The sequence below is a fragment of the Borostomias antarcticus genome (genome assembly GCF_949987555.1).
Source record: "Borostomias antarcticus genome assembly, chromosome: 24".
NCBI classification, from domain to species: Eukaryota; Metazoa; Chordata; class Actinopteri; order Stomiiformes; family Stomiidae; genus Borostomias; species Borostomias antarcticus.
Window position 1 is genome coordinate 18,104,349 of NC_140257.1, and position 20,092 is coordinate 18,124,440.

Genomic DNA, 20,092 nt, shown 5'->3' on the forward strand with positions numbered 1-20,092 from the left:
ATCCAATTAAATTATACTCCGATATTGCATGACAGTCCTTAAAATTATATTGATCCTTAAAAAGATATTGATCCAAACGTGGACAGCTAAGTGGCTGAAGACATGTGAGCGATAAAACATGACGGCATTTTTAACTCCTTTAATTCATTTTCTATCCATTTCACAAACGTGATGAGAAGCAGCAGAGAGTAATACTAACAGACCGACTACTGGGCAACACGAGAACAATCTGAGATTTCAGGAAATATTTCTGCCAAATATTCATCATCATAACACAACTACCGGCACACTTTATCAAAGACAAAAGGACACTGTAACGCATCAGCTGTTTCAGGAAAACATACATGGAGAAACACAAGCTAGTGTGCACTTCAGTACCGTGCTAAAAGCACGTCTGAGGAATGGCGGAGCTGGGAAGTCTGACGGAGCGAGAGAGAGAGCTGGAGGGGAAGAGGCTCTTCAGCCAAGAAGCAGCAGCAGGAAACTCTTGGGGACAGGTCTGGGACGACAAACTCATATTCAGCTTTTTAAATTAAATATCTGATGGTTTATTATTTGAACATGAGGCCTCGCCACCAGGCCGGCCTGTAGAACGGCTGCATGCTGTTGGGCTTGTGCCAGCCAATCAGGTTCTCCAACCAGAACGCTCATTATTCACTTCTTACTCAGAGAAACAGACTGCGGACTCTCAGTAAGCAGTCATATGACTACAACTAGCTATATACCATTCATTTCTTTCTACACAAAGATTTGACTGGAAACAGTATAAAATATATATTTTTTAAACAAGTTAATTGTCACAATAATCACATGACATATCCACAGTTTCTGAATCCCATGTTTAAATCCCAAAATAAAGAGTACACTTGACAGTATGCCTAGCGATGGCAGAACATACAAAATGTGTTGGAAACGCATTGGGGGGAAAAAAAAAGATGTAAAAACAACCAAAAACATGGATACTGTTCAAGTTGAACAAGTTGGTTCATCATTTCTTGGACTGTTATGTATGTATGTACGTATATTTGATATCAATAGAATCCATATATATAAATGATACATTTCTCTCCTTAAATATTGTCCTCACTATGAGTAAATGAGCTTCTAAAACGACTATCAAAATAATGCAAACCTACTGCCGGACAGTATTGGACCCAACCCCATATAGCACACCAAACCCAGCCCCATATAGCACACCAAACCCACTAGACAAGTACTGGACCACGGCCGGTCGGATGAGTACTGGACCACGGCCAGGTCGGATGAGTACTGGACCACGGCCGGTCGGATGAGTACTGGACCACGGCCAGGTCGGATGAGTACTGGACCACGGCCGGTCGGATGAGTACTGGACCACGGCCAGGTCGGATGAGTACTGGACCACGGCCAGGTCGGATGAGTACTGGACCACGGCCGGTGGATGAGGATTCACTGGCCACTCACTGGTATCTCAGTCTTAGTGAGGACAGTACGTCTGACTAGAATAACAATGGAAGGCGACCAGCTCTGCACGGCCTATCCACATCCACACCATCACATGGTTAGGGAATGAGCTTTACGATTGGATACTGAACCGAACCGTCTTTAAAAGACGTACGGTTTGGAGTTTGACACGAGCGTTTAGGAACAGGAGCAGGTTCACCAGCCTCATGGGAACAGCATGCACGTCATGTCTGTGTTTGGCACTAGGATTTAATTCACTTCATATGTCTGAATCTATTAGTAAATAGAAACACAAAATGTGTGCGAACTTTGGGGAAATGATCAACTAAGAAAGGTGAACTCTTTTAAAGGAGTCTAACTGGCCGAGCAGCCGCGGGTCTGAGAGGCGCAGAGCTGCACTACAGTCATTAACAATCGGACAAGCCATCGTTTCATTGGAAACAGGAAACAGGAAGTACCTGGAAGAGCTAGACTCCCTGCTGCTCCGCCCCTCAGCCAGGCCCTCGGCAGGAAGGGGAACTAGAGGGTTTGGTCCGTCCAGATTAGGAGAGATCAGTTTCAGGGGCGTGGCCCCACGGTTGGTCAATTGTTTTAAGTTGAATCGTTGCCTGAGATGGAGGGACAGCAGTCTGGAGACCAGGTCTGCCTCTAAGAGGGAGAGACCAGGAGAAACCAGCATGCCTCTAAGAGGGACAGACCAGGAGAGACCAGCATGCCTCTAAGAGGGAGAGACCAGGAGAGACCAGCATGCCTCTAGGAGGGACAGACCAGGAGAAACCAGCATGCCTCTAGGAGGGACAGACCAGGAGAGACCAGCATGCCTCTGGGAGGGACAGACCAGGAGAGACCAGCATGCCTCTAAGAGGGAGAGACCAGGAGAGACCAGCATGCCTCTAAGAGGGAGAGACCAGGAGAGACCAGCATGCCTCTGGGAGGGACAGACCAGGAGAGACCAGCATGCCTCTGGGAGGGACAGACCAGGAGAGACCAGCATGCCTCTGGGAGGGACAGCCCAGGAGAGACCAGCATGCCTCTGGAACATGGGGGTGAGGGGGCACCACGACTGGAGGGTCTCTCTTTACCTTGATTGTACCAATCAATCACACAGATGACAAACTCAGGATGTGGAGGGAGATGCCCGACTTCCTGTTTGACTGAACGAGGAGAAGAGCCGCCTCCCTCGTCTGACTGAACGAGGACTCGACTTCGCAAACAAAACTAAACAAAACATTTAAAAGCCAACGTAGCTAAAATGGACATAGCACTTAACATAGTGAGTCAGTGAACTGGCTGATATGGGTGATTCATCTCCTAAAGTAGCAGAAGAAGAGGCAGGGAGGGAGGGAGGGAGCTCACAGGCAGAACAGCCTGGGGGCGGCGGCTCTCTGAGGTAAACATGTCTGTTACTAGTAGTTCTACCAAACCTGTTTAAAGAAAGAAGAGAAGGGGATTCCAATCCTCGATAAGGCTGTTTCCATCATGTCCATCAGAGCCGTGTCTCTCTTCACTGTGGTGAATATCCAGAACAGGACAGGGGTCGGAAGATCTCAACCAGCACAGGGGTGGGCCTGGTGGGCCTGGTGAGGGACGAGCATCCTGGGATCACAGGCTGGTTGCACCGGGGGGAGAGGGGTTTGGTGAAACGTCTATGTTTGAACAGACAAGGGCGTAGTCTCCCGCTCTCCTTCCTCCTTCTCCTCCTCCTCCTCCTCTTCATCCTCCTTCTCCTCCTCTGTGTGCTGCTCCAGCTCCTCCCTGGTGATCATCTCAAAGTCGTTTCCGTTGCTGTGCTGTGACCCCTCCTCCTCTCGCCGGTCGCTGTCCGTGTCTGACGGAGGCTCCGCCCCCGCGGCTTCCTCCGGCCCCGCCCCCTTGCCCTCCTCCTCCTCCTCCTCTTCGTCCTCCTCCTCTCCGTCCTTCTTCTCGCTGTCAGACTTCTCCTCGCTGTCGGACTTGTGGCCCTTCGGGGCGGCCGTGCTCTCTGACTCCGCCCCCTCACCGATCTTGCCCTCAGAGCCCTTCTTGGGGTTGAGGCGAGGGCCCTTGTACTCGTGGGTGTAGAGCGGCCGGAACGAGTCGATGAAGCCCACGTCGGCCGTCAGGTTGGGCAGGAACCAGAAGTGGTGCCGGCCGCCCGTCACCAGCCAGATGAACAGGAACAGGATGCAGCGGGCTGAGCACAGACAGGAAGTGGTCAGACTGGAAAATCATACTGACGCAATTCAACAGTCGTTGCTCCAGCACGCTGTGCGCATGCGTGCTGGAGCAAGTGAGGAAGCTATTTCGTGTCTAAAGACTTTTCTAAAGATCATATTACAGAGGCATGTGAAAAACCACAACAGGCCTACGCTCTATGTAAGCACAACTAGCGATTCATAAAGACAGATTAATGAAAACAACCGTTTCGCAGCAGAAAATAGATTTTTAGAAGCTGCATTCTCGGTGCCCCCACCACCGCCATTACATGCATATACTGGCTCGCGCTGGATTTTAAATTTCTTCTACATGCCTCCGAACTACACCAAAGTGATCTCGGTGAGTCAAACGCCTTATAATATGTCGTAAATAAGGTCCAGGTTGTCAAAAACGAGCATTGTCCTTTAAAGCATCGCAACATGTCCGTTTACTATTCTATCTGCCGTGTATCAGTATCATCCTCATCTACTCATCCCATCCGAACATGGGTGACTGTGTCCATGATGTAGGCAGTGCAATTAAATGTGGGTCAGGAGAGGAAGTCCAGGTGTTTATGGGTCATGAGAGGAAGTCCAGGTGTTTGTGTGGGTTAGGAGAGGAAGTCCAGGTGTTTATGTGGGTCAGGAGAGGAAGTCCAGGTGTTTATGTGGGTCAGGAGAGGAAGTCCAGGTGTTTATGTGGGTCAGGAGAGGAAGACCAGGTGTTTATGGGTCAGGAGAGGAAGTCCAGGTGTTTATGGGTCAGGAGAGGAAGTCCAGGTGTTTGTGTGGGTCAGGAGAGGAAGTCCAGGTGTTTATGTGGGTCAGGAGAGGAAGTCCAGGTGTTTATGTGGGTCAGGAGAGGAAGTCCAGGTGTTTATGTGGGTCAGGAGAGGAAGTCCAGGTGTTTATGTGGGTCAGGAGAGGAAGTGGTTGCTCACCGACCGCCAGCAGCAGGATGCTGGCCACGAAGCAGCCGGCCGCCACGCTCAGGTAGTACACGCCCACGCGCATCTCCGCCGGCCACAGAGGGAACAGGGTGGCCGCGATCACCGCTACCACTGCAACACACACACACACACACACACACACACACACACACACACACACACACACACACACACACACACACACACACACACACACACACACACACACACACACACACACATCCCACTGTTATCACTGCAACACACACACAGATCCCACTGTTATCACTGGCGACGCACACACAGATCTCATTATCACTGCAATCCCTGCCAACACACACACGCACACACACAGATTTCATTGCTGCATTATTGCATAATAATGTAATATTTGTGTAAATCAAACATCTTATAACAAATTGATTCTCATCAACAAAGAGAGCTGTGCCATGGTGAATAAAAACCATCACTCACCCAGTATCAGTCCCATGGCGAAGGTTTTGAAGTGCACTGGATCATAGATCCATACGAACACCTAGAGAGGAGAACATCTTACTTCATGTCTTAAAGGAGCGCTCCAGGATCTGGATCACAGACAAAATCATCTCCATCCTTCAACTGCCCTCCCAGTAAGCCCCTTCTACTGCCCTCCCAGTAAGCCCCTTCTACTGCCCTCCCAGTAAGAGCCTTCTACTGCCCTCCCAGTAAGAGCCTTCTACTGCCCTCCCGGTAAGAACCTTCTACTGCCCTCCCGGTAAGAGCCTTCTACTGCCCTCCCAGTAAGAGTCTTCTACTGCCCTCCCAGTAAGAGCCTTCTACTGCCCTCCCAGTAAGCGCCTTCTACTGCCCTCCCAGTAAGCGCCTTCTACTGCCCTCCCGGTAAGAGCCTTCTACTGCCCTCCCGGTAAGAGCCTTCTACTGCCCTCCCGGTAAGAGCCTTCTACTGCCCTCCCAGTAAGAGCCTTCTACTGCCCTCCCAGTAAGAGCCTTCTACTGCCCTCCCAGTAAGAGCCTTCTACTGCCCTCCCAGTAAGAGCCTTCTACTGCCCTCCCGGTAAGAGCCTTCTACTGCCCTCCCAGTAAGAGTCTTCTACTGCCCTCCCAGTAAGAGCCTTCTACTGCCCTCCCAGTAAGCGCCTTCTACTGCCCTCCCGGTAAGAGCCTTCTACTGCCCTCCCGGTAAGAGCCTTCTACTGCCCTCCCGGTAAGAGCCTTCTACTGCCCTCCCAGTAAGAGCCTTCTACTGCCCTCCCGGTAAGAACCTTCTACTGCCCTCCCGGTAAGAGCCTTCTACTGCCCTCCCAGTAAGAGTCTTCTACTGCCCTCCCAGTAAGAGCCTTCTACTGCCCTCCCAGTAAGAGAAACACGCTAAACGCTCATCATCTTGGAGCACCCCTAACATTTTCCTACATTGTTGCTCTCAGTTACTAAGCTCTGGAGGTCTCTATCCGTCTCTGGAGGTCTCTATCCGTCTCTGGAGGTCTCTATCCGTCTCTGGAGGTCTCTATCCGTCTCTGGAGGTCTCTATCCGTCTCTGGAGGTCTCTATCCGTCTCTGGAGGTCTCTATCCGTCTCTGGAGGTCTCTATCCGTCTCTGGAGGTCTCTATCCGTCTCTGGAGGTCTCTATCCGTCTCTGGAGGTCTCTATCCGTCTCTGGAGGTCTCTATCCGTCTCTGGAGGTCTCTATCCGTCTCTGGAGGTCTCTATCTGTCTCTGGAGGTCTCCATCTGTCTCTGGAGGTCTCTATCTGTCTCTGGAGGTCTCTATCCGTCTCTGGAGGTCTCTATCCGTCTCTGGAGGTCTCTATCTCTGGAGGTCTCCATCTGTCTCCGGGGATCTCAGCCCACTCACCTCGTTTCCATCCAGGAAGAGCTGGTCTTCATGAGGCTCCAGTTTGAACTTCTTCTTCACGTCTTTCTTCTTCTTGGGTGTTCCAGGGCTGTCATCCTGCAGATACACAAGTCAGAAGGCAGTCCGTCAACTTCAATAATATGCACAATGTTCCCAGCCTCCTCATGTTAAATCAGTCAGTATAGAAGTCTGATCTATTACAGAACAGACAGATCTCAGTAATTAAGGGTTAGGGTTTGCTATGCCCACTAGTAGAGTATAAATCGACATACACTCTTTTCCTTTTCCTTGTCCTTCTTTACATCTGAAGCCTCAGTATCCTTTTTCTTCTCTTTGTCCTTCTTCCCCTTTTTCTCCTCCTCTTTACCGCTGTCGCTCTTTGCCTTCTCCTTCTCTTTCTCCTTTTCTTTCTCCTTCTCTTTCTCCTTTTCTTTCTTGGTGTCTTTTTCTGGCTTCTTCTTCACCACTTTCAGAGCTCGATGGAAGAACTGCTTCTTCAGCAGTCTGGAGAGAAAGCAGAGAGCCAGCATGCATCAGCACAGCTCACCAGCCAGCCAATCAGAGTCAGCTCACCAGCCAGCCAATCAGAGTCAGCTCACCAGCCGGCCGAGACAGAGTCAGCTCTCCAGACGCAGAGACAGAGTCAGCTCACCAGTTAGAGTAGTCCAGTCAGCTCACCTGTTAGAGTAGTCCAGTCAGCTCACCAGTTAGAGTAGTCCAGTCAGCTCACCTGTTAGAGTAGTCCAGTCAGCTCACCAGTTAGAGTAGTCCAGTCAGCTCACCTGTTAGAGTAGTCCAGTCAGCTCACCTGTTGCAGTAGTCCAGTCAGCTCACCAGTTAGAGTAGTCCAGTCAGCTCACCAGTTGCAGTAGTCCAGTCAGCTCACCTGTTAGAGTAGTCCAGTCAGCTCACCTGTTGCAGTAGTCCAGTCAGCTCACCTGTTGCAGTAGTCCAGTCAGCTCACCTGTTGCAGTAGTCCAGTCAGCTCACCTGTTAGAGTAGTCCAGTCAGCTCACCTGTTGCAGTAGTCCAGTCAGCTCACCTGTTGCAGTAGTCCAGTCATCTCACCTGTTGCAGTAGTCCAGTCAGCTCACCTGTTGCAGTAGTCCAGTCAGCTCACCTGTTGCAGTAGTCCAGTCAGCTCACCTGTTGCAGTAGTCCAGTCAGCTCACCTGTTGCAGTAGTCCAGTCAGCTCACCTGTTGCAGTAGTCCAGTCAGCTCACCTGTTGCAGTAGTCCACTACAGACTCTCTGGTGGTGAACAAGGCCTCTTCTCCCTTCTTGGCCCACTTCGAGTCCATCAGACAGTCCACCGCTTTGGAAGCTAACCCAAACAAACACACACGCACAATTCAGAACACTACGTGCATATCCTAAACTACGTGCATATCCTAAACTACTGCATATCCTAAACTACTGCATATCCTAAACTACTGCGCAAACAGCATTTACAAGAACTGCCATCACGGGTTCGTACAGCTTTTCACAAGTCAAATTCAAGCAGTTTTCAGGGTGCATCATCATTCTAAAGCACCTCACAGCTAAAAATCAGTCAACACCAGTGACCAGTAACTTCAATCTCAATTAAATCTTTAGTGACTGAAGATGGATCGATACATCGATAGACACAGATAGAAAGATAGATAGACAGATAGACAGATAGAAAGATAGATAGACAGATGGAATACTTTCATAATCCCCAAAGGGGAAATCCCTTGAACATGCAAATGTAAACAAATCAGATGTCTCATGAGGTATGCCAGCCATGCTCTATGGTCACAAAGTCAAATGAGCAGGCTGGTCAAACAGATGGAGAACAGGCTGGTGATCAGAGGACAGGACGGACGCCCACCGATGAAGTAATCCACCCGGTGCCCCATCATGTTGGTGGACTTGGTGGGGCAGTTGAAGCGGAGGTACTTGGCCACAGCCTTCTCCTCCTTGGTGGGCTCGCTCACCTCCTGCAGGGGCAGACACACACACACACACACACGCACGCACACGCACACACACGCACGCACACACACACACGCACACACACACGCACGCACACGCACACACGCACGCCAGTCAGCCGAGGAGAACGCTGGAGCCTCCCCTGGTCAGCTAGACATACGCAGGCTGTGACACCACCTGAGATCATCTACACCACCTGAGATCATCTACACCACCTGAGATCACCTACACCACCTGAGATCATCTACACCACCTGAGATCACCTACACCACCTGAGATCACCTACACCACCTGAGATCATCTACACCACCTGAGATCATCTACACCACCTGAGATCATCTACACCACCTGAGATCACCTACACCACCTGAGATCACCTACACCACCTGAGATCACCTACACCACCTGAGATCATCTACACCACCTGAGATCATCTACACCACCTGAGATCACCTACACCACCTGAGATCATCTACACCACCTGAGATCATCTACACCACCTGAGATCATCTACACCACCTGAGATCATCTACACCACCTGAGATCACCACCTGAGATCACCACCTGAGATCACCACCTGAGATCATCTACACCACCTGAGATCATCTACACCACCTGAGATCATCTACACCACCTGAGATCACCTACACCACCTGAGATCATCTACACCACCTGAGATCACCTACACCACCTGAGATCACCTACACCACCTGAGATCATCTACACCACCTGAGATCATCTACACCACCTGAGATCATCTACACCACCTGAGATCACCTACACCACCTGAGATCACCTACACCACCTGAGATCACCTACACCACCTGAAATCACCACCTGAGATCACCTACACCACCTGAGATCACCTACACCACCTGAGATCTGGCACCATCATCTAACCCTAACACCATCATCTAACCCTAACACCATCATCTAACCCTAACCCTGGCACCATCATCTAACCCTAACCCTGGCACCATCATCTAACCCTAACCCTGGCACCATCATCTAACCCTAACACCATCATCTAACCCTAACACCATCATCTAACCCTAACACCATCATCTAACCCTAACCCTGGCACCATCATCTAACCCTAACCCTGGCACCATCATCTAACCCTAACCCTGGCACCATCATCTAACCCTAACACCATCATCTAACCCTAACCCTGGCACCATCATCTAACCCTAACACCATCATCTAACCCTAACACCATCATCTAACCCTAACACCATCATCTAACCCTAACACCATCATCTAACCCTAACCCTGGCACCATCATCTAACCCTAACCCTAACACCATCATCTAACCCTAACCCTGGCACCATCATCTAACCCTAACCCTGGCACCATCATCTCCCGGGACCTCAATCTCTTTGAACCATTCCCCTCTGACAGGATGCTGCAGTCCATCAGGACCAAGACCTCACGCCAAAGAGAGAGCTTCTACACCACGGCCACCAGCCTCATCAATAAGGCCTGTGTCCCCCTCCGACTCCGTCCCCTCCGACTCTGTCCCCTCCGACTCTGTCCCCTCCGACTCTGTCCCCTCCGACTCTGTCCCCTCCGACTCTGTCCCCTCCGACTCTGTCCCCTCCGACTCTGTCCCTCCGACTCTGTCCCCTCCGACTCTGTCCCCTCCGACTCTGTCCCCTCCGACTCTGTCCCCTATGACTCTGTCCCCTCCGACTCTGTCCCTCCGACTCTGTCCCCTATGACTCTGTCCCCTCCGACTCTGTCCCCTCCGACTCTGTCCCTCCGACTCTGTCCCCTATGACTCTGTCCCCTATGACTCTGTCCCTCCGACTCGGTCCCTTTTACACGACTTGCACATGACCGACATGCACACATATCACAATGGCACACACACTATATAAAACACTGCACACACCTTAACACATTGTACACATACTGTATAATACACACATCACACACCATTTTGTATTTTTCACTGTCCTGTCTGGTCCTTACACCCTGACTAATGTTGTCTCCATCCATGTTAAGCACCAAGTGAGCAGAACAAATCCCTACTATGTATAAAGATTAGCTGGCAATAAAGCTGATTCTGACTCTCAATGTTCAATCTAACAGGCAATAAAAACAATCAACCTGTTTGTTGCTGATAATATGTTGATATTATGCTGACAACGGCAAATGTCCAAATCTCAGCCAGTCTTTGTTCTCAGTAACAGGCCAGGGTAAAGAACCTTCCAGAGAGGATGCTGTAAGAAACAGGAAGCCCTCCCAGCAAGGATGTAAAAGTGAGGTCCATCGGTCACATAACAAGCTGACCAGCTGTTCCCTGGCAGAGACCAGCAGCTGATATGGCTCTGCCTCAAAGAGGAGGCCTCCAGCTCCAGAGAACACAAACCTGAATGTAGGCCTACCTGAACAAGTTCAATGGCAAGTACTTAATAAACACACATGCTGCAGTTTTGGCTAAATCAACAACATGTCCTGTGTGTGTGTGTGTGTAGGTAGATAGATAGATAGATAGATAGATAGATAGATAGATAGATAGATAGATAGATAGATAGATAGATACTACTTGGTAGAAAGCTAGTACTTGGTATAAAGCTTGCAAAACACTGGAAGGTGGAGATTTACATTGGCCCAGAACTCTTGCTGATGGCTGGTTACTGCAGCGAGCTGGCTAACGACCCTGGCTGACATGTCTGGTGCAATAAACGTTACATAAACTCAACTGGCCCAGTCTGTAAGCTGTCCTCAGGGTTAGGGCTAGGGAACAGCTGGCTAGGGTTAGGGTTAGGGTTAGGGTCAGCTAGGGAACAGCTGGCTAGCTAGGGTTAGGGTCAGCTAGGGAACAGCTGGCTAGTTAGGGTTAGGGTTAGGGTCAGCTAGGGAACAGCTGGCTAGTGAGGGTTAGGGTTAGGGTTAGCTAGGGAACAGCTGGCTAGCTAGCAAAGGCAAGTCTTATCTTGCTGAGAGCTTTAACTAGCTAGCTATTGTTGGCATTAACGTTAGTGCTAGCTAGCACTAATGCTAGCTAGTTTTATTATAGCCTACTAGTATACTACTATTACTAAGTAGTTATTTGTGGCATGACAATTATTTCCTGCAGAAACAGTCAGCTCTGGCTCGCTAGCCCCTCGACCTGGCTGGTTCTAGTAGACACAGCTAACCTGGCTAGCATAGCTAGCTAGCTGGTTCTCCGTGCTAGTAGACGGCTAACCTGGCTAGCCCTGGTAACCTGGCTAGCCCTGGCTAGCATAGCTAGCTAGCTATCAGCTGCATCGATTCCCCACTGATGATTCATTGATGAGATCAAGGCAGTTGTTAAACATGGTAAATGTCATATACTGAATAATGATGACCGCCTCGTATCACCCAGAGACCGTGAGAATGGTCACCCTCCCAGGTGGTGCGAGGTTATGCTTGGGAAGATACCTGGATCCGCTTCTTGTGTCTTCTGCGTTCCGCCATGATCCTCAGGCTGGCTCTCCTTCTGACGTGTGAGGTCCTGGGCTGAAGCATCGCGAGAGTTCCCTCCAGCTCTCTCTCCTTCTGACGTGTGAGCTCCTGGGCTGAAGCATCGCGAGAGTTCCCTCCAGCTCTCTCTTCTTCTGACGTGTGAGCTCCTGGGCTGAAGCATCGCGAGAGTTCCCTCCAGCTCGCTCTTCTTCTGACGTGTGAGGTCCTGGGCTGAAGCATCGCGAGAGTTTCCTCCAGCTCGCTCTTCTTCTGACGTGTGAGCTCCTGGGCTGAAGCATCGCGAGAGTTTCCTCCAGCTCGCTCTTCTTCTGACGTGTGAGGTCCTGGGCTGAAGCATCGCGAGAGTTCCAACAGGCAAACGCCACAAACTATACACTATTGATACTATAACAATAATGATTGTGTTCATTTGTTTAAACCCGTTTATCCCGAGTTTATTTCTCTTGAGCTAAATTGACCCAATATTATTCCCCCCAAAAGAAGCCAGATCAGGGCAATGACCGCTTGAGCTCTCGCGTTGGCAGAACATTGGGCTGCATTTTGTGATAAAAGCGCCCATTTGGCCCAGAGCTAGGCCACATTAATAATTTATTGTCCAAGGGTCAGACTTTTTCGAAGCAGACACTGTGGGGGGCCGGAATTTGAATAAACAAAATTTTTTTAATAAACAAAAACATATTAATTGAGACCCAATTAGCATCTTATTGTTTAATGTTTTCACTTTCTTACAAAATGAATGTTATTTTTATTAGCCTCCTATACAGTGTGAATACACCAGACTCCTAACGCCTACCGCAACTAACCACCAGGGGGCGATGGAGATATTTTGGCTTCACTTTTATGGTCATGTCCATTAATGGGTCAAACGCACATGGGGTCGGTAAATCATTTTTTGGGGTGGGGGGTTGCTTCAATATTGTAAAAAAAAACAAAAAAAACAGGAGCCTTAGAGCCCCCTAGAGCCTTACCAGACACTTCAAGAAGTCTGCTGTTGGCCAATAACATGAATAATGCTGAAAATAGACTCAATGACAAATCCACAACAAAGTGTAAGGCCAATTTTAGACTAGCCCACAGTATATTACATGTTTAAGTAGTGGGCCATAACACAATTGGCCCCTGGACATAATGCCAGACATTTTTCAAGAAGGCATGATCCTGCTTGCTGCTGGCTGTGTATCGCCTACTGATGAGGGCTTCTAAGAAAATCCACAGCAACTTTCAAAGCAATTATCAGAGGTTCCACACAGCACGTCTTATGGAACTGAAAAGGGTTCTTATAAGGAACCTTTTTCCATGAAGTTGCTCCAGCCAAACCACTCTGAATCTAAAAGCCCTTCCCTTCCATTAGATTTACCCCAAAACTGTATGATGAGAATTTCCAGTGTTGTTATAAGTCTTGAAATATGTTAAAATTACGAAATAAATATAATTTAAAATAAAATATAATTTCCACTTATTTACTTCTGCAACAAAATACTTAAGCCTAAGTAAATACTGGCTACTTTGATATATTTCATATTTTGCTTGCTGAATGTAGTCATGCACATTTCTTAAAATTAAGCATTCATTAACATGTAATTATTTAAATTATTTATTTTATTTGATAAAAAGTTATTTCCACTAGCCTACATTCTCGTAATAAACAATGGGTGGGTTTGGGGCAGTTTCATTTCTCAGGGTTCATAGTTTATAGTTATTGTCCAAACAAGAGGACAATGGCTTTCTCATCGTGTTTTTCCCCAGAACAAGAACAAGAACAAGAACAAGATCAACATCATCAGTTCAGTATTACTAGCTACATGACTAGTATCTACATCATCTCCAGGTCAGTATAACTAGCTACGTGACGCTCCTGAAAGATTGAAAGTTGCCGAACATGGTGAAAAAGAAAGTACCAAACATCTGAACTGATCCCTTACAAAACACCATGCTCTTCACTGATCCCTTACAAAACACCATGCTCTTCACTGCTCCCTTACAAAACACCATGCTCTTCACTGCTCCCTTACAAAACACCATGCTCTTCACTGATCCCTTACAAAACACCATGCTCTTCACAGATCCCTTACAAAACACCATGCTCTTCACTGCTCCCTTACAAAACACCATGCTCTTCACTGATCCCTTACAAAACACCATGCTCTTCACTGCTCCCTTACAAAACACCATGCTCTTCACTGATCCCTTACAAAACACCATGCTCTTCACTGATCCCTTACAAAACACCATGCTCTTCACTGATCCCTTACAAAACACCATGCTCTTCACTGCTTAAACACCATGCTCTTCACAGCTTACACACTAGAAACCCGAACACCTTCTACGAGAGAGTTAATTAGCTAATTAGCAGCTTCAAACACCGGCCACGGGACGTCCTTCCGGTTCACGCGCTCTCTGCGCCAGCGCCGGGCGGAGACGGCGGTTCCGTCTCAGCGAGCGTCTCCGTGGTTCTGAGGAGCTCCGTGTCTCTGGTACCGGGACTCCCCATCATATCCACGCTGTGGCAGTGGGCTGGGGAGCCGACCTCTGACCTCTGGTCTGCTGGCTTCTCAGGCGCCGTCGGGGGGGCGTGGCCAGAGAGCGGAAGGTTCATCATGTACAGCGTGTTTCCCAGGCGACGGGACACCTTGTGGTGAAAACAGAGAGTATGCTCTGAAAACCCTGATACTGTATATATCAATCAATCAATCAATCAATCAATCATATATATCAGTATTCTGTTGTATTGTGTAGCACTCAGTGAAAACAGAGTATGCTCTGAAAACCTTCATATATACCAGTATTGTGTTGTATTGTGTAGTAGCATACAGTCAACTAAATTAATTCACAATGATGATTTTTTTTTTTAGGTTTGATTCAGAGACAATGTCTCTGCACATGTTCTGGAACACAGGGGACAGAGAAGACCACAACAGACCTGAGATCTGATCTTGAGTGCAGGGCCCAGTTTGAGCCCCAGCGTGTCCAGCAGATGCTCCTCCGTCAGGAGAGGCAGGGTTTCGCCGTCAATCATGTGGTCCTTGAACGTCTGCAGAGAAGAAGAGTTCCACCAGCGGACAGATGAGCTACGCAACTTGAAGAATTGAAAGATTTACACGGTAAAGGATTCAGAGCAAAGCCACTGACCTGAGCGTACTCAGAGCAGCTGGGTATGTTGGCGATGAAGGCGGAAACGTCATCCACGGTCCACTTCCTGATATCTTCCAGAGAAGATATATCGTCCCCGTTGAGAAAGAGATTAGGTGTTCCTGACCAAAATAACATATAGTAAAACATATAACCAAAATAACATATAGTAAAACACGCAGTAGATTCACCGTACATAGGCTACTGGCTGCCAGTAAAAGCATTCTGTCCCATTTTGGTTCACATAATTGGTCATAGTGTTCACCTATTCAACGATATATATCCCAAAGAAATCACAAAATTCTACTTTTGTTGTATTCTTATATCAAAGTATATCATTTCTTACTTCCTGGAAAACGGTAGGTCACGTGCAATGATGACAACAGGTACCTTAGATTTTAGGCCAATAATCTCACAACATCCACCCGTCAATCAACGCTATCCTTCTATCGAATCTGTCTAAAGTTCTTAAAACCCGTCCACTTGTCAATGTTCCAATCAAATTCCTCTAAACATATGTCCCGCCATCATAGCTTGTTTGCGTCGGAAATACGTCAACTACGGAAGTTAGATGATCTCAAACGTCCGTTTCAGTGCGACTTTAAAGAGAACTGGGTTACTGCTCTGAATTACCCTAGAGTGATTGTGATGAGACCTCAGAACACACCTGGTGTAAACAGGCCGTTTCCTGGTGCGGGGAACATGTAAGGCATGCCCGCCATGGCGCCGCCAGGTGGCGGATACAGGAACTTCTCCTGGAAGGCGGAGCATTGGCTCGGGATGTCCTTATCTCCAGCTCCACTGTTGCAGCTGGGCCCGTCAGAGCATCCATCTTGGCTCTTGTGCAAGCCTTGCTCCGCCTCTTTGTAGTTCTTCCTGCCTCCTGCCGTGAGCTCGGCGTCCATCTTTGTTGGGTGTGTCTTGCCGCCGACCGCCTCCCCGTCCGCGTCCCCTTTCCCCTCCGCCTCCTTCTCCTCCCCTGAGGCTGCGCCCGGACTCTGCTCCGCGCCCTTGTCCTCCGATTGGCCCTTCTGACCGGTCACCTGACTCTCCGCGCTCTTGTGATTGGCCGCCCTCCTGCCAGCCCTCCGCCCCCTCTCCCTCTGCAGCGAGGTGATTTGTGGGTAGGGGGCGGGGCTAGAGGACATGAGGAGGCTGTTGGCCTGCAGGTCTTCCAGAGTGGTGCGGTGGACGAAGACGTCATGGCCGTCGGAGAGACGCTGGCGCCCTCTGAACGCCATGGCGTTGGACGGGTACATCACGCCACTCTCCATGCCCAGCAGGCCCTTCTGGTGGGCGCTCTCCAGCTCCTTCTGGTGCAGGATGGCGTTCATCTCCATCCTGAATGAGACACAAACACGCCGCTTTCACAAACCTTTACATGGCTTAGTCTCCTTTGTGTGATCAAATGATAGCTGCCAAGTGCCGTATAGTGAGTGAATTCTCAGCAGACCAACACCAGACAGATATGATATATAGGTTGAGGAGCTTTGTATTTCATGTTACCTTCTGCATTTTATATGTTTATATAGCTATTTCCAGTGACGTATGATGGCATGTTTTTGACACATCTTGGGAGAAGGCTGAGACAGACAGACAGTGACCATACTGTACCTGGCAATATTCTGCTTGTGAATGAGCTCCTGTCGCCGAGCAACTGTTTCCATGGGTTCTGAGGGCAGGAAGCGGTATCCTAGCAGCAGGCGACGGAGGGAGGGAAGAAGAGGAATGTTGAGTTGAACGGTGATGTGAGGATAACTTGCTGATCGGTACGTGGACAGAGCAGAATTATGTATCTCACATATCAGATGTCGTGGATGTCATACTGAACGTCCCTTTGTTTCCTGCCCACGTTGGATACCTGTGCGTTCTCGCTCACCTGCTCCAGGGAAGCCCCTCCCAGGCATGGCGTTGGCGTGTGGGGGCATGGGAGCGCCCAGGTGGGCTCCCAGGTGCATCTGCCTGGCCTCGGACGACACCATCTCCGAGGGAGGGACCATCTCTCTGTGGAGTGAGAAGAAAGGTTAAGCCTGCAACAAGGTTTAACGGAACAGAATTCAGTGTTTGTGCATCCTAAACAGCTTCTGAAACAAGTCTTATTTGTGGTTTGGGGGGAAGGGGCGGGGCGCACCTCTCCATGAAGCGCGGGTCAAACTGGGGGGAGCCCTGCAGCCTCTGTCCCTGCGCCAGGATCTGAGGAGCCATGGCCATCTGGGTCCTCATCATCATCTCCTGCCTCTGACGCAGCTCTGAGGACAACGCAACACAACACGCATGACTGACATGTAACACAACACGCATGACTGACATGCAACACAACACGCATGACTGACATGCAACACAACACGCATGACTGACATGTAACACAACACGCATGACTGACATGTAACACAACACGCATGACTGACATGCAACACAACACGCATGACTGACATGCAACACAACACGCATGACTGACATGCAACACAACACGCATGACTGACATGTAACACAACACGCATGACTGACATGCAACACAACACGCATGACTGACATGCAACACAACACGCATGACTGACATGCAACACAACACGCATGACTGATATGTAACACAACACGCATGACTGACATGCAACACAACACGCATGACTGACATGTAACGCAACACGCATGACTGACATGCAACACAACACGCATGACTGACATGTAACACAACACGCATGACTGACATGCAACACAACACGCATGACTGACATGCAACACAACACGCATGACTGACATGCAACACAACACGCATGACTGACATGTAACACAACACGCATGACTGACATGCAACACAACACGCATGACTGACATGTAACACAACACGCATGACTGACATGTAACACAACACGCATGACTGACATGTAACACAACACGCATGACTGACATGTAACACCACCACACCACTGACATCCAACACAACACCCCCACACACCAGTGACACCCTGCTATACAGTGTGGTGATGAATATTGTGGGCTGTGTTACTGTAAGTGCGGGGTTTGGGTATTAAGCGCTCTTACAGAATGCGTATTTGTTGTTCAAGCCCAATACACCTGATTCAGCTCGCTCCAAGTACAGATTTGGTTAAGTGAACGACTTTAACAGTCTGTGGCCCTGGTCACCCCCCTGACCCCTCGGCAGAGACATGCTGTGGTCTGTGGCCCTGGTCACGCCCCTGACCGCCCCGGCGTGGTGTGTGGCCCTAGTCACCCTCCTGACCCCCCCCCCGGCGTGGTGTGTGGCCCTGGTCACCCCCCTCACCTCCGGCAGACATGCCGTTCACCAGGCGGTACCAGTGCTTCTCGTCCAGCGTCCCCTGCTCCCCCAGTGATGTCATCTTACGCAGCTGCTCCCTCGGAGTCATGGCGTGATCTGAGTTCCCCAGAAGACTTGTCTCTCTGTCCAGGGGGATCCGTGTCCTCCAGAAGACTCGTCTCTCTGTCCAGGGGGATCCGTGTCCTCCAGAAGACTCGTCTCTCTGTCCAGAGGGACAGCCAAAGGGTTGTTTTTCTGCTCTGAAACACATGTTGATGTGGGTTACTTCACTGCGAGGCGGCACGTAGCTCAGGAGGCAGAGCGGCCGGATGGGGATCACAAGGTCCCCGGTTCGACCCCAGCTTCCGGCAGTGTGCCCAAGTGTCCTCAAGCAGGAATCCCTGTTAGTCCGGCAGTCTGCCGGCAACATCTGCTGACCCTGGTGTTGCTGGTCCTGCTGATCCGGCCAGCATCCTCCCTCCCATCCCCTTACCCTCCCTCCCATCCCCCTACCCTCCCAGCCCCCTACCCCTATCCCCCTACCCCCATCCCCCTACCCTCCCTCCCATCCCCTTAGCCTCCCTCCCATCCCCCTACCCTCCCAGCCCCCTACCCTCCCTCCCATCCCCCTAACCTCCCTTCCAGCCCCCTACCCTCCCTTCTAGCCCCCTACCCTCCCTCCCATCCCCTTACCCTCCCTCCCATCCCCCTACCCCCATCCCCTTACCCTCCCTCCCATCCCCCTAACCTCCCTCCCATCCCCCTACCCTCCCTCCCAGCCCCCTAACCTCCCTCCCAGCCCCCAGCCTCCCCCAGGATCCTATTAGCTAAGTCCTGGCTATACAGCACCCTAACGGGATGTGTTGGAGGTAATCTGGGCGTTTAGAGTTTTACCCTCAGCAAACCTTGCCTGTAAGCATCCTGGACAACACGCCCTGAGAGCTAAGCCTATTAGCCCCCATTAGCCCCGAGATGTCCTAAAAACACCTCGGGACAGATCTGGGATGCAAGCGGTTTATGTCAGAGTGTGGTGCTGGTTAGCAGAGCCTGACACCAGAGTCTGCAACACATACACAGACAAGAGCTAGAGAATTCAGACTTGATGGATGTGTTTCAGGTTTCTACATGTCCTCCTACAGGTTCTGGGCCATGTCAAAGCCAGCACAGCCTATTGCACCCTGGGAAGTTTCAACAGATCATCTGCACTAGTAAATGTCTCTAGGATGTCTGAACACAGCCCACAGATTCCAAATGATTTTGTAAGTGTTCCATGTGTTGTGATTTTGTCTTGAGTAAATGAACGAAACTCACCCAATTAGTGATCAAATCAACTCCAATCTCCAACTCAACAAACGGGATTATATATTCAAACAAAGCATGACTGTATGTGTCTGCAGGCTGCTATTCCAGAGGATGGGCACAGCTCAACTGGAAAAACAACTCTTAATCAGTCATTAATCCTACAAGGAGGAAGAGTGGGACTTGCATGAACTTGAACCAGAAGAGTGTGTCTGTCTGTCAGGTTCTTCCTACTGTAGGTCTGCTTATCAGCAAACGCCCCCTTTCACACTAAACAACATTTATTTACATTGAGTTGTTTGATTGGAAAGGAGACCAACTGTGAGTTGTTACATTACTAGTTTGACTCACCAGATGGGGGTTTTGGGGATAAGCCTTGTGATTAGTTTATTACTGCCCAATCAGTGGGGGACGGAAGATTTTCCCGCCCAATCAGGTTCAATCCTCCAGAATACGTGAAGCAACACCAACCTAGCAACCACTCCGCCCAAGACGATTGTGATTGGTTTAAAGAAATACAGCGTGTGTGTGAATGTGTGAATGGGTGAGTGAGAGGCCATTGTAAAGCACTTTGGA

The 20,092-nt window shown here is 49.6% G+C and overlaps 2 protein-coding genes across 2 annotated transcripts; both read right to left on the reverse strand.

Annotated features, from left to right (window-relative positions):
- Positions 1-11,817, reverse strand: sec62 (SEC62 homolog, preprotein translocation factor). The gene is made up of 8 exons (XM_084457821.1): positions 11,767-11,817; positions 8,251-8,359; positions 7,623-7,722; positions 6,671-6,902; positions 6,399-6,494; positions 5,021-5,081; positions 4,559-4,678; positions 1-3,616 (listed from the first exon to the last, which is right to left on the reverse strand). The coding sequence occupies exons 1-8, from the start codon at positions 11,800-11,802 to the stop codon at positions 3,090-3,092; spliced, it is 1,281 nt and encodes a 426-aa protein (XP_084313947.1). The 5' UTR covers positions 11,803-11,817; the 3' UTR covers positions 1-3,089.
- Positions 11,818-14,197: 2,380 nt separating this feature from the next.
- On the reverse strand, positions 14,198-18,326 carry samd7 (sterile alpha motif domain containing 7; the record flags this gene model as incomplete). Its single annotated transcript, XM_084458358.1, has 8 exons — positions 14,198-14,440; positions 14,732-14,842; positions 14,941-15,062; positions 15,608-16,281; positions 16,555-16,633; positions 16,820-16,944; positions 17,072-17,189; positions 18,224-18,326. 8 exons carry the CDS (start codon positions 18,324-18,326, stop codon positions 14,198-14,200), a joined length of 1,575 nt encoding a protein of 524 aa, XP_084314484.1.
- Positions 18,327-20,092: the final 1,766 nt, after the last annotated feature.